The sequence below is a fragment of the Hetaerina americana genome, unplaced genomic scaffold, assembly GCF_022747635.1.
Source record: "Hetaerina americana unplaced genomic scaffold, ioHetAmer1.1.p SCAF_9, whole genome shotgun sequence".
Classification (NCBI taxonomy): domain Eukaryota; kingdom Metazoa; phylum Arthropoda; class Insecta; order Odonata; family Calopterygidae; genus Hetaerina; species Hetaerina americana.
In genome coordinates, this window is record NW_027287538.1 from 11,867,679 (window position 1) to 11,881,564 (window position 13,886).

The 13,886-nt window shown below is 40.9% G+C and overlaps 1 protein-coding gene across 1 annotated transcript in view; it reads left to right on the top strand.

The window, feature by feature from the left end:
* Window positions 1–11,137: 11,137 nt before the first annotated feature.
* Window positions 11,138–13,886, top strand: part of LOC139699009 (neural cell adhesion molecule 1-like) — an 87,856-nt gene continuing 85,107 nt past the window's right edge. The window contains exons 1-2 of the mRNA XM_071598005.1: window positions 11,138–11,229; window positions 11,580–11,788. Coding sequence (XP_071454106.1) covers window positions 11,138–11,229; window positions 11,580–11,788 — 301 coding nt within the window. The remainder of the gene's footprint in view (window positions 11,230–11,579; window positions 11,789–13,886) is intronic.

The following is a 13,886-nucleotide window of genomic DNA, read 5'->3' on the forward strand; positions in this document are numbered from 1 at the left end:
TGGGTGGTCGATGGATGGCAGGGGGAGCAGAAGGGCTTTCGCGAGGAAGGGGTCGCAAGGGGGAGAAAGGGTACAAGGGCACTCTCTCTCTTCGAAAGGGATGTTGCGGAGGGGTTGATTTTTTTTGCCTGCCTCTCCCGCCCTACGAAAGGTTTTTTGTAAGACGTACCGGGGGAAGGATAACGAATGGCCCCATCCTACGGTTGCATATATCCCTGCGACAACAAAGGAATCTACTGTCGGCAGCATCCCTCTTCCCTTTACCTCATTCCCCCACGCATCTGTGGACTGATTTTGTTGTCCGTGAGGCTAGAGGGGTCATCGCGAAACGAGATTGAAGGAGGAGGAGGTCTGATTTGTCTGCCAACTAATAAGATTTGGAGCCGGACTTGGACGGCAAACAGCATTAGTTCTTCCAAGTGAGGTTGATCTGGTGAGAAAAAACTTTTGACGTTTCTTTGATGTGCTTTTAGACGCTTTTACACTCGCCGATACTGAAAAATATCGATTGTTACGTGACGCCTAGGTGTAAGAGAGAGAGAGAGAGCAATTTATAGCCAAATGGTCCTCTCCATAGAAGTGCCCATATCTCCGGGGAAGAATTGTGTGGTGGTGATTAATGGAGGATAATTTGCTGTTTGAGTAAATAAATGTTCTAATAAGAAGGTACGAATACATGCCATCCTTGTTGTGCGATCCCGAAAAAAAAATTGAACATCCACATTACAAAAACATCTTTTCCCCGAGGGAATACCCTTCTCTCTCTCGTGTGTGTGTATGTGTCTATATAAATAAATATATTATATATATATACATATATATATATACATATATATATATATATATATATACATATATATATATATATATATATATACATATATATATATATATATATATATATATATATATATATATATACATATATACATATATACATATATATATATATACATATATACATATATATATATATATATATATATATATATATATATATATATATATATATATATAGAACAGGGACCTGATGTAAAGTAGGATGTTGTGTTTTGCTAGGAGTCACAAATTATTTAACTAGTAATTATGCCCATCCAAAAACCTACCTTAACCGATAGATTACCTAATAATAATATATATTATATATATCTCTCCTCCCCGGAGTACAACCTTGACGTGGTGGAAGGACTTGTGCGTTTCCATGACCCCTAGAGTTGTGCTGGCGGGAGTAATAATAATTGCTCCTGGTAGGGTCACCCATGCCAGATAGGTCGAAGGTTAGGAGCCAGACAAAAGGTAGTCCACACAGCGTCTGTTCCTCAGTGAGGCGGCTGCAATGGCGCCTGACCCCAGTGGGGCGGCCAGTAAGTGATGGTGTCACGTTAAAAATACTATTGAGAAAGGCAACGGGAAACCACCTCAATTATCATTCCCCAGATTTAAATGATGGACAATACAGAGAGTTTGAGTCCTGGCAACTACGGGGCTCGGCCCAATCGGCCGTGTGTCGTGCCCGGCAGCGGGGGAGCCAAGGTTTCCGCGGTCGTCATCCCACGAAACCCTTGCAACCGAAAACCGGAAGCAGCAGGACAGAAGACACAGAAGAAGAAGACCACAATAGTTAGAATAGGAACGTGGAATGTTAGGACAATGATGAGGAGAGGGAAATTGGAGAATGCTAAGCGAGGGATGGAAAGGGGAAATATAGATATTTGAGGTCTATGCGAGGTGAGATGGAAGGATAGCGGGGATTACTAGAGTGATAATTACAGAATAATATACAGCAGCAGGGACGAGAGCCGACGCGGTTGCCATAGTATTAAATGAAGAGGTAAGTAGAAGCTTAGTCAACATAGAACAGGTAACGGATAGAATATTACTAATAGAAATAAAAGCAGAACCGACGAACTTGGTTATTATTCAGGTATACATACCACCGAGCAACCATAAGGAAGAAAAGGTCGATAGGATATACGATCAGTTACAGGACATGATTGCGTGTGTTCCCGCAGGGAAACATTTGAGAGTATTGGGGGATTGGAATGCGACGGTAGGCGAAGGAAGAGATGGTGATGAGGTGGGGGACTACGGTTTAGGCACGAGGAATGACCGCGGGGAGAAAGTAGTTGAGTTCTGCAGGAAACAGGGGTTAGTCATCACCAACACTTGGTTTAGACACTACAAAGACGTAGGTATACATGGAAAATGCCAGGTGACTCAGAAAGGTATCAGCTAGATAATATTCTGGTTAGACGCAGGTTTAGGATCAGTGTAATAAAATCGCACGGCTTCCCGGGAGCGGATGTGGACCCTTGCCACAATTTAGATGTTATGAAACTTAGCGTCTATTTCAAAAAGATAAGGTAGGGGCGGCGGGTTATAAAATGGAATGTAGAAGCATTAAATGGTTTGAAAAGGAAGGAGTACCAAAAGGCGGTAGAAGAAATCATGGAGGATGGTAAAGAGCTAAGTACTATCGAAGAAAAATGAAAAAGGATCAAGAAAGGGTTATCTAAAGCCGCAAAAGACACTGGGAGGAACGGGGAGTCCGAATGGGCAGTGTTAGGAAGAGGTGTAAGGCAGGGTTGCCCATTATCACCGTTGCTGGTCAACCTATATGCAGAGGAAATAATTAAAGATGCATGGGAAGAACTGGAGGTAGGAATGAAAGTGGGCGGGGAATTCATAAAATCAATTAGGTTTGCTGATGACCGAGCTTTAGTTTGTCAGGCAGCCAAGGGGTTGCAAGCAATGCTGAGTGAATTGGAAATTCAGTGCGACAGGTATGGGATGAGAATCAATATTAATAAAACAAAGGTTATGCAATTTTTTAGAAAGAAAAAGGCCAAGCTAAACATTAAAATAGGAGGGCAAAAACTAGAGCAGGTAGAACAGTTTACGTATCTCGGAAGTGTTTTGGACTGATCTGCTCGATTATACCTTCCCCACCATTTCTGTGTTCGTCTTAGATATATGTTCCTATTCCTTTTCTTTGTATATGAAAGAATATATGTTCGCCATTTGGCCCACGCACACACACATGTACCGCAAAACCAATCTTCTTCCAACATCTTGGAGCACTCTGATTTTCCAATCTCCAATTACTCTCTTGGCTGCTGACTTCACGCCCCCCGGCACAATCGTTTAGCAGGTTAAAATACATGATGTAGAGGAGGAAGAATGAATTTTGAATTCTGCCTCCTGAAAGAATTCCTTCAAAAGGCTTCCTTTGTGTATTAACTTAACGCAGCCTACTTCGACTTTTCATTATACTTTCAAGTGGCAGAAAACAGTGCTAGGGCGATGACAAATATGAAACTGGCTGTGCACCGAAAGGACCTATTAATAGGTGTAACATGAATCAATGAGGGTGCTATATTTAGCATCAAAGAGGCCTGTGGCGCATCGCTTGGCCCAGGAGGAGTATCACGGAGGAGAGCGAGGTGTGGGCTGAAGGGCGGTAGTGGGCTTAAGACAAACCTATTGTGTGATTTTTATTCGACCTCAAACGAGAGGAGGACGTAGCAGCGAAGGACAGTTTTTCCCCTTTTGCATCTAATCGATTGCCCTGGCCGAGTATGTTTTCCTTGGGCTGCCAAAGGAGAAGGCTATCTGGGGGTCGTTCCCCTTTCCTTGTCGTCGAGAATGATAGTTATAATTATAGAAGTCTGAAAATAAAATTGGGTCCTATATATTTATTCGACGTTCACGTTTCATCTTCGTAGTAATCTTCTTCACGCTACTCTTTTGTCTCCCAATCTCTTGGTTCTATTTTAGTGCTTTCCATTTGGCGTATTATTCTTTCTCTCTACTTTTTATAATTTCACGGCCCTATCCTCTCCACACTACGAGTTTCGCCCAACCCCTTAGTTTTTTTTTTTTGAATGCCTTTAGGCTGTGGATTTTTATCCCCTTCCCGGTTAACGTCAATATTCTCAAAATATTATATATATATATATATATATATATATATATATATATAAAAATATTGTCGTGAAAGACATAGGCATTCTTTAAAAGGAAGAAATAACGGGTCGGTTGTCCTTTCTTAATGATCCCCTTTTCTGCTTTTCATCTTTTCCGTTTTTTATTATCTTCTTGACGCACATCCAAAGGTCATATTCCTTTCTCTGCTGAATTAATAAAAAATTGGCAATTTTCCACAAAATAAAATTTATTACGACCGTTTTCAGTGTAACTACATCATCATAAGGTGATTATTTTATGGGAAATTGCCAATTTTTTATTAATCATGATATTCCACCGTATCACGCCTGAAACGTCTCTTTTTATTCTCTGCTGAGGCTTCTTAGCTCCCTCAACCTTGCAATGCGGAGTACTCTCTGCATAAAGCGATCATCTATGCATGTAAATATCGGCATGGTACCCTGCAAAACACCGCTTGGGTGTGTGGCAGGGGGTGATTCAACACAACAGGCATGCAAGATCAAAAAATTGAGCTTTTCTCTAGATGTAGTTCCAATAAATACGTACAATAAGCCATACATATGAATGCTGCTTAGTTTTAATTTCATTTAAATTTGTTTTATAATCAAAACATTTGTATTTCAATCCTAAGATTGGTTCACTGCAGCCCTCCATTCTCCTCTATTTAGTGTTAATTTCCTCAACCCTCATAGCCTCTCTGTTCTCCATCCACCTTAATTGTTTTGAAATAAATGTAATTATATTCCAAATCACTTGTGTCTAGATCTATGAATGCAGTTCACTGATTGCCTTTTTCTGTTAATATTTTTGCGATAAATCTGAGAGCAAACATATTTCCTTTTATTTTATGAATTAAAGTAAATATTAATAACATCGTTGGGGCTGTGCTTGGCGAAATATTTGATAAAAAATAAAAATGTTTCTCATTTAGCCTTTGCCCTTCTCACATGGGGAGATATACATACATCTTATGGTGTTCTATTCCTCACTCTTATTCTCCTTGGTAAATATTATTTATTTATGTTGTAGGGCACCTCAATGCCTCGTAACCATTTTTTTTTGCTTTTTCCTTATTCATTCTGAAGCCTTGATTGCACTGTCAAATCCAGCTTTGGAAATGTAGTCATCTTGCTAAATATCTTATGAAATTCGAGTGAATATATCCTGAAATAACCTCAAAATGTGATATGCATTAAATTTTAATGTAACTTGCAGAGTAGATATTCACCGAGGTACAGCTTAGTTGTCCCTATTAACGTTTACGTTCAAGACAGTGTAAATGATTGGATTATTGATAGCTTTGGTTGTAATTCTCTCGAAATAAAGCTTATAGCCTGTGAAATTTACGCAGCATGCAATGCATGTATCTAAGTGCCCTCTTGAGAGAATTTATACAGCTACATTCACAATTTCTTATGAAGAGGCATACGTTCTTCTACTTTGCTTTCGGAATTCGCGTAATAAGATGGAGGCCGAGTAAATATAAGCGATCTGACTGTTGAAGCTCCAGCGTATTCATTTATCTACGTATTTATTGATATAGATTGCGCGATCTCCTTAACTGCAAATGTTTCTCAGAGTCAATTTCATGACGAAACTTGTATTTATTTGGTAAAATTGTATTGCATTTTACGTAAAGTGTCGTTTTTTAAAACCATGGAATTACTTATTGAAATTATTTTTGGTTCCCGATACGGTTAAAAAAAATGAATGATGTTGACATATCTTGTGCGTGGAGCTTGATCGTAAGTATGACATTATATATAAGCTCCTTCTCATAATGATTTATATTATATTCAGTGGTGTCGAGAATTCCTTGTTTTGTGCTGACAACTAATAACCGCGAAATGCTTCGAAACTAAAAAAACGAATATTTTGGATTTATCAATTTGTGTTTTACTGTATCATATTTGCGCGGCATCAACATTTGTAGCCGGCCTTTACATGAGAATATCATCACCTTCGTTCTCTGCGAAATGAAAGTGCCATAGGAGGACGTTTATGGTCGCAAATTAAGACGCTCTGAACATTAGACAATATTATGGACGAAATCAGAGCAGTAAAAAAGATATTAGGGAAGGGGGTGGGAAAAATGAGGTATTCCATGGTTGAGATAACACACTACTAAACTAAACTAAAAGAGCTTGGTATAGAGCATTCAGTGATTGGCTCCATAACGTGCTCTTTCAATAGAGCTTGAATTGGAAATATTTTACGAGTTGATGCAGAAAATGGTGGATTAGGACGGGAGGGGACACGGAAATCGTTCGATTTGTATGGAGAGATGGATGAAACTCTTACTTGAATGGTGAATCGATTAGATAATCGAGATGTTGACTGCATGAGAGGAGCGACAAATGAGAGCTGGCCTGAATTTGAAGGCTGAGATAAGGTGGGGGTAATTTTAGGTAACAGCAAAATAAGAATTAGAAGGAGAAGTATAAAGTACAGGGTTCGTCCGGAAAATAAGTGTACTGATTTTTTCCCGCCGCTCCAGGCGCGCCCAGCACCGCTCTGACAGGCTGCGATTGGAGGGGGGTATGTTGGCAAGCGACGCTGAAAAAGGCAGTCGGCTCTGAGCTGTGGTGTAGTGAGGAGCTCTGTTAACGCGAACCTCCACGCTCGACCCACGTCACGGAACGCGATGCCGAAGTTTTTGGAGCAGCGTTATTCCATCAAATTTGCGGTAAAGCTTGGGAAATCGTCTACCGAAACTGTCGGTATGATTAACCAGGCTTACGGGGAGTCAGCCATGTCCAGAAACATGATCTTTCGGTGGCACAAGATGTTCGTGGAGGGCAGAGAAGACGTCGACGACGAACCACGGCCTGGACGCCCATCAACGACACTAACCGACGAAAATGTGCGAAAAGTTCGCGATGTACTGAACTCTGATCGTCTTAGTGTTCGGATGATAGCAGAGCAGTGTAATGTGCCAAAAACAATAGTGCACGAGATTAAAAACATCTGGCGGCTGCATCACGACAATGCGCCGTCTCACACCGCGCTTGTTGTGTCGGACTTCTTGGCCAAGCACGGCGTGGCAACGCTGCCGCACCCGCCCTACAGCCCGGACTTGGCACCACCGGACTTCTTTCTGTTCCCGAAGATAAAGAGGAGTTTGAAAGGAACGCGATACGGGACTTTGGACGCCGTCAAAGAGGCCGTGACGACGTGTCTTCGAGAGGTTCCCGATGTTGCCTTCGCGGGAGCGTTCCAGGAATGGGAACGCCGCTGGAACAAGTGTATCGACTCACAAGGGTCCTATTTTGAGGAATATTAGCTTAAGATATGTAAAAGTGTAATAAATTTTTTTTCCTGAGCTCAGTACACTTATTTTCCGGACGAACCCTGTATATCAAGGATCGAGGCTATTTAGTGCATCCAAGCTAAAGAGTACGTGATTATTTTGTATTAATTTTATTATGTGCAATTGGTGGGCCGCTGGCGCAAAGAGAGAAATCTCTCGCAAGCCCTGGGTGGGTGTGAGTGCTTTGGACTGGCAAGGATCAATGCTTTAGTATTATTTTATTACGTGTGATTGGTGGGCCGCTAGTGCAGAGATCATTCTCTCGCTAGCCTTGTCTGGTGGGTGCTTGATAAGGTTGAGGGCCAATGCTATCTAGTGCACCTTAGCCACAGCGTTTTTTATCATATTTTGGTTTAATCGTTTTCTGCTCTACCCCCAATATCATTTTATTTTATTGAATTTGAATTATTATTTTTCCCCTCACTAATTTCCCTCACTGTATCCTTTGCCCATTTGTATGAGAGTATGGCTGGGGTTGATTCTTCCCGTAATAAGCATGAAGTAGATTGTCTGAAAACGGATCAAGTATGATTAATAAGGAATTTATGTATCGGGATATATTTTGAAAATTCGCTTCAAGGTAATCGTGGTGATATAATATTTTTAAACGAAAGTCAAACATTGGTGATCATATAGCAGCCTCTCCCAAAGTTGAGTCTCCTTTATTTCTGTAATGGTAATTGTAATACGGTCTCTGCTAAAGAAATTGTAATTTAGTTTAGTGACGCACGGCAGGGATTTGGATACTTTGTATGACCACGATTAGTCGGGAGTATTGCTCAACACCTTCCTTAATACGAGGGTCATCCGGAAAGTAGTACCCGTTCGTGCCGCATGAAGTGCTGACGACGCGAGTAGCCGCTGGACGAGGTCAGATAGCTTCAGTGGCTTGTCTGCCTTCTCTGAGCCAAGTTGCGTGACGCTAGCATTGCCTGTGTTGTTTCTGTGATTGTTTACAATGTTTAAAAAAATTGAGAACGCCGCCAGTTGTGAAGTGAGGGCAGTGATTAAATTCCTCAATGCAAGAAACGTTCGCCCATGTGATATTCATCGCCAATTAAAGGAGGTGTATGGAGACAATGTAATGGACGAGTCGTCTGTTCGGCGGTGGTGTCGCAACTTCAACATGGGGAGGGGGAACACACACGACGATGAGCGTTCGGAGAGACCGTCTGTCATTACAGACCAACTGGTGAGCTCAGTTGACGAATTCGTGAGGAACGATCGGCGCGTCACAATTGATGACATCTGTGAGCATTTTCCCAATGTTTCTCGAACAATTGTTCATGAAATTGTTAAACACCATCTGCATTATGCAAAAATTTGTGCAAGATGGGTCCCTCGCGTATCTCAATGAGCTGGCGGCGAAGGACTATGCAGCAGGAATACAGAAACTTGTCACACGTTATGACAAATGCCTTAATTTGCTTGGAGATTATGTTGAGAAGTAGTTTAAAGTATCCTCTTTCAAATAAAATTTTTTATGTTTGTTAATATTTACTTTTGTGTCTTTATTTCACGAACGGGTACTACTTTCCGGATGACCCTCGTATGTTAGTTGAGGGAGTGGATGGGAGGTGGGAGAGTAATCGCCTACTGATGGGATGGGGGAGGGGCTTTGTTTTTGATGCAGCATAATGGAAGGGGCTTTAGCTGCTCTCCGCTATCTGCAGCGAAGTTAGAGCTATGTTCGGTGAGGAATGGTTGCGGGCGTCATTTGGAAATTCAAGAGGGGAACGGAAAATACACAAATTCAGTGACAATGTAAAATGTATCCGATTTCAAAAATTTCCAGATCCCTAACTCCTCCCGAACATTTTACTTGCGTCGTTTCCATTCCGTGTGCAAATGATTTGGCGTGAAGTTACTGATATGGCCGTTTTCCAATGCTTGTTTGGAATATCGAGATTTATTGCCCTATTTCGCAAAACATGATCGTTGTTGTTTTGCCCTTAATTCAGATATTCTTCCTATTTTTCTCTTGCATATGTATGTTATTGAAGCTTTCACTATTCTTGCTGAAATATCATTCTCCTCCCTCAGCCAACATATCTGAAGATACTGTTGAATTTTCCCATCACCTGATGATAATACAATTCAAAACTTAAAGTCACTAATTAATAAGTAATTCAACATTATTTTGTGGGTCGGCAGTATGGTTTTTACCTTATCGTGAAAGAATTGCACAGTTAAGTCCGGGGTTTTTTCTTAATAAAAAGTTTCTCCCAATGTTTACCATGGGAAAAATTTAATAGCCAGTATTCTAACCAGATACTTATGAATAAATAATCAGAAACGCTTAAGAGTTCAACTAAATATCAAGGTTTTCTAATTTGATGTATTTTAAATGATATCACCCTACGTTAAATAATTCCTTTATGTTTTATTGTGAATGATGGTTAATGTTTTATGAGGCACATGTCGACTAGTATCTGTCACTCGACGTAAAATATTTTTTACCCTATATTATTTCCTTCTTCAGTTTCTCATTGTTTCTACCAACCTTCATGGTGCCTAAAAGCTCATTCACTGCCATTCTCTAGACTATATATTATATACTATGCATAGCATAACTATAATCTCTCCATGCATCGTAGTATTTATCCTACTTTCTTTAAACATTGCCATATTTTCCCTGTATTTTTTAATACTTAGTACTTATTACCTTATTGTAAAGGAATCGTTTTCAATATCATTGTCTGGTCGTGCCTCAGTGATAAAAGTTGCTCTCCTTTGCGTTAGGATAGTTTTACTCCGGCCCTACATAGCTACTAACCCTAGTGCTTCTTGCACTAACTTCACCCCCTGTCCGCCCTATCTTGCCCTTTTCCTCAGTCTACCATTGATTCCCACCCTTTCGCTCTTTCCCTCAGAGTGAGTCCGCAGGTGGGAGGGATCTTAAAAACGAAAGTCTTCGCCACCACCTCCTCCTCTTCCTTCCTTCGGCGGAAGGAGTCCTCGCTACATTTACAACTAGGACTCGGGGAGGGCCTCCCTTCTTCCCTCCCTCTGCCCCGAACTTCGATTCAATTACTCCAGAATCGATAGTCTCCAATTAAACGAGAGTCACCGGGAGAAGTGAGGCCGGGAGGGGGGGGGGAAACGAACGTCTCGCCCTGAAGGAAGTCCCTTTTGCGCCGCCGACGCACACTTCCCCCATCCCCCCCAACCCTCTGCTTTCCACTCGCACACCAACCCCATCCCAAACAGCCACAATATCCCGACCCTCTTGTGGTTAATTCGATTTTATGAATAAATAAACATCCCGACGGGTAATGAACGCGGGAGTAATCGACGCCGTCGCGGCTAATGCATCGGTCTCCATGGAAACCTCGAGGGACCCCTCATTACGAGGCATCCGTTGAGCCAAACCTTTTCTCACGTGGTGGGAGCTTTTAGTCTCTTCTTTTCCTCCGTGCCTTGCCTTAGCAAATGCCTTGAGCATTTTTACTTCTATCCGCCCGGGGCAGTATCATGCGGGTCTAGCTTAACCCGGCCTAGGAGGCCATTCAATATGGTCGAAGAAAGCTGTAGTGGTACGATGGCAGAGGTAGGAATCTCATTGAAGGAGCGTTGGATCCCTAAGTTTAAGGAAATCAAACATGTTACGCTGAATAAAATTAAGATTTTATAACATTTAATGAAAAATAAACTACAAGTTTTAATAGACATTAAATATTGACTGTTAAATGGTTAAATTCAGTTCCATGAACTGCCTAGAGAAACGAAGATAAGTGGTTTGGAAATTGTAAGTGGTCGTTTTCTTTAAGGCAGCTTCATTTTTTGAAAATTAATGAGGAGAAAATCCTGTTTTAAAAATCCATTCCAATTTCATGGAAATATTTTATAGGAATGCAAAGCGCTATTTTTTACTGCTGCATGAGAGCATTGATTTCATGCACGGAGGAAAGTGCCAAATCGGTGAAATCAGCTGCTCGTAGCTGTGCAAGAGCATCCAAATTCCAATCAAGGTCAGAAATTATGATGGGATTCTCTCAAATATAATCATAATAATGTTGGATCTTATGCAAGAGATAATGTAAAATCTGTGGATTGGAACAATTGGCATTACATGAAATTGGCATTTTACTTCGCTGAGTAAGGTGCTAAAAATACGTACATGAATAGCGTCCCCTCTTCATCAGGTGATTTGAATGCCGCGGATTGTCATTGAGCTGCATTCGAGAACGCGGACGAAATTCCACTAATTCGTGATTTAACGAAGTCGAAGAAATGAACTTAGTTTCTTGTTTTTCTCACATTGGTGCTTTTGAATACAAATTTAAGTGTATTCATCCTTTTTTCCTTTGCTCTTTCGCAGCTTCGACGTCCGAGGCAAGGCCCTGAGTCAGGCGACACACTGGTCCTCGCCCAACGCTTTCGGGTCCCGGGCCTACTTCCGGACCGTGTCCGACCCGGCGACGCTCGTCGTGGACGACGTGCAGAGGGCTGACGAGGGCGTGTACCGGTGCCGGGTCGACTACCGGAACACTCCCACTCGCTCCTTCCGATACAATCTCACGGTCATCGGTAAGTCCAAAAAACTCTCCTGTAACACCATCATCCAAACGTCCACTCCAATGGAAACTTTGAAGCAGCCAGACGTACAAGCTAAAACAAATATACATACGTACATATATGATAATTATATATATATATGTATATATATACATATGTGTATATATATACATATATATATACATATATATATACATATATATATATATATATATATATATATATATATATATATATGATATATATATATATATATATATATATATATATATATATATATGATATATATATATATATATATATATATATATATATATATATATATGGAAACAGATATAAGGAAAATGGATAGGAGCACACATAAAGGACAAACACAGGAGAAGTGGGGAATGCGGAATCAGGCAGATCACGAGTGAAAAAATGTTTTCTAGACCGGGATTTGAACTCTCTATGAATATTTAATGAATTACAAAGAGGTAAACAATAAATTGAGGCGGCCAACAAATAAAGCAAAAGAAGCATGGTGAAAGACGCAGTGCGAGGATATGGAAAGTTTGCAGAGGAAGGGTGAAATTGGTGCGCTGTACAACAAAGTTAAATCTTTATCGGGAAGTAAGAAAGGGAGATCTGTGTTTACAGTTAGAGATAATCCGGGTAAAATAATAGTTGACACAGGAAAGATCCAAGAGAGATGGAAGGAATAAGTAGAAGAACTGTATAGAAAAGAACTTAGACCAACAAAGTTATAAATAGAAAAGGAACATGACGTAGAGAAAGATAGCTTAGGTCCAGGCATACTCGACGATGAGATAAAAAAGGTATTAAGGAAGATGAAACTAAATAAGGCCGTGGGGGTGGATAACATTCCTGCGGAACTGCTGAAATGTTTAGGAAAATGTGGGAGGAAGAGGCTATATGGGCTGATTCGTAGTATTTATGAGGATGGAATCTGGCCAGAAGATTTTGTGAGATCAGTGTTAGTTCCTGTTACAAAAAGGGTAAAGGCTACACCATATGAGGACTACAGGACGATAACTGTGATATCCCACGTAGCTCAAGTTGTTCTCAGGAACATCAGTAAAAGGATAGAGAGTAGGGCAAATGATTACTTAGGGGATGATCAGTTTGGGTTTAGGAAGTGGAGAGGTACGCGTGATGCCATTGCAGTAATGAGATTATTAATCGAGAGGTATATAGAATACAACCAGGAGGTATTTGCCTGTTTCGTAGATTTCGAAAATGCGTTTGATAGAGTGAATTGGGAAAACCTAATGAGTATATTGCAGAAAATAGGAATAGATTGGAGGAATAGAAGGCTAATCCGCAACCTGTACATATCTCAGACTGCTCAGGTGCGAGTGGAGAACGGGGAGTCCGGATGGGCAGTGTTAGGAAGAGGGGTAAGGCAGGGTTGCCATTGGAGGCTTTTAAAATGTGGGTGTGGAGAAGAATGTAGATGGTGAAATGGACCGAGAAGAAAACAAATGAGGAAACAAAAAATGAGCATTTAAACTGCCTTATCAAAGTGTAATATTTCACACACGAATCCTTCATGAGGGGTAGGATCTCTTAAGAAGACAAATGGAACGGTATCCTGATGTACTATACGAGGGTAGGCTGAAAACTAATGCACACATACTTGTAGACCAACGAAATAAATGACCTTCAGATGAATCCTGGTGGCATGTGGAAGTAACATTCCATCTCAACAGGCATGCGCAGCTTTGAGGTCGTTACATCCAGTGTACATGTATTTTGAAAAACGGAAGTGTGGAGAGGTTTTCTAATGCTATGTCAACGCGAGTCAAACAGCGGGCTGTAATCGAGTTTTAAACTGCTGAAAAGTGACTCCTGCTGAGATTCGTCGTTGTTCAAAGGCTGTTTATAGTGACGATGCTGTTGATAGGTCCACTGTTAATCTAATAGGTAGTAAACGGGTAGTAAACGTTCGTGGTTGCGGGCGTGGAAAATCCATAATTGTTGATGAAACACGCAGCGGACGTCCGATCACTGCCACAGACGATAAACATCGCAAACTCGTCAAAGATTTGATTCAAAATGACCGGCGAATCACTCAAAAGCGTATTGTAAACCATATTGGAATATCCAA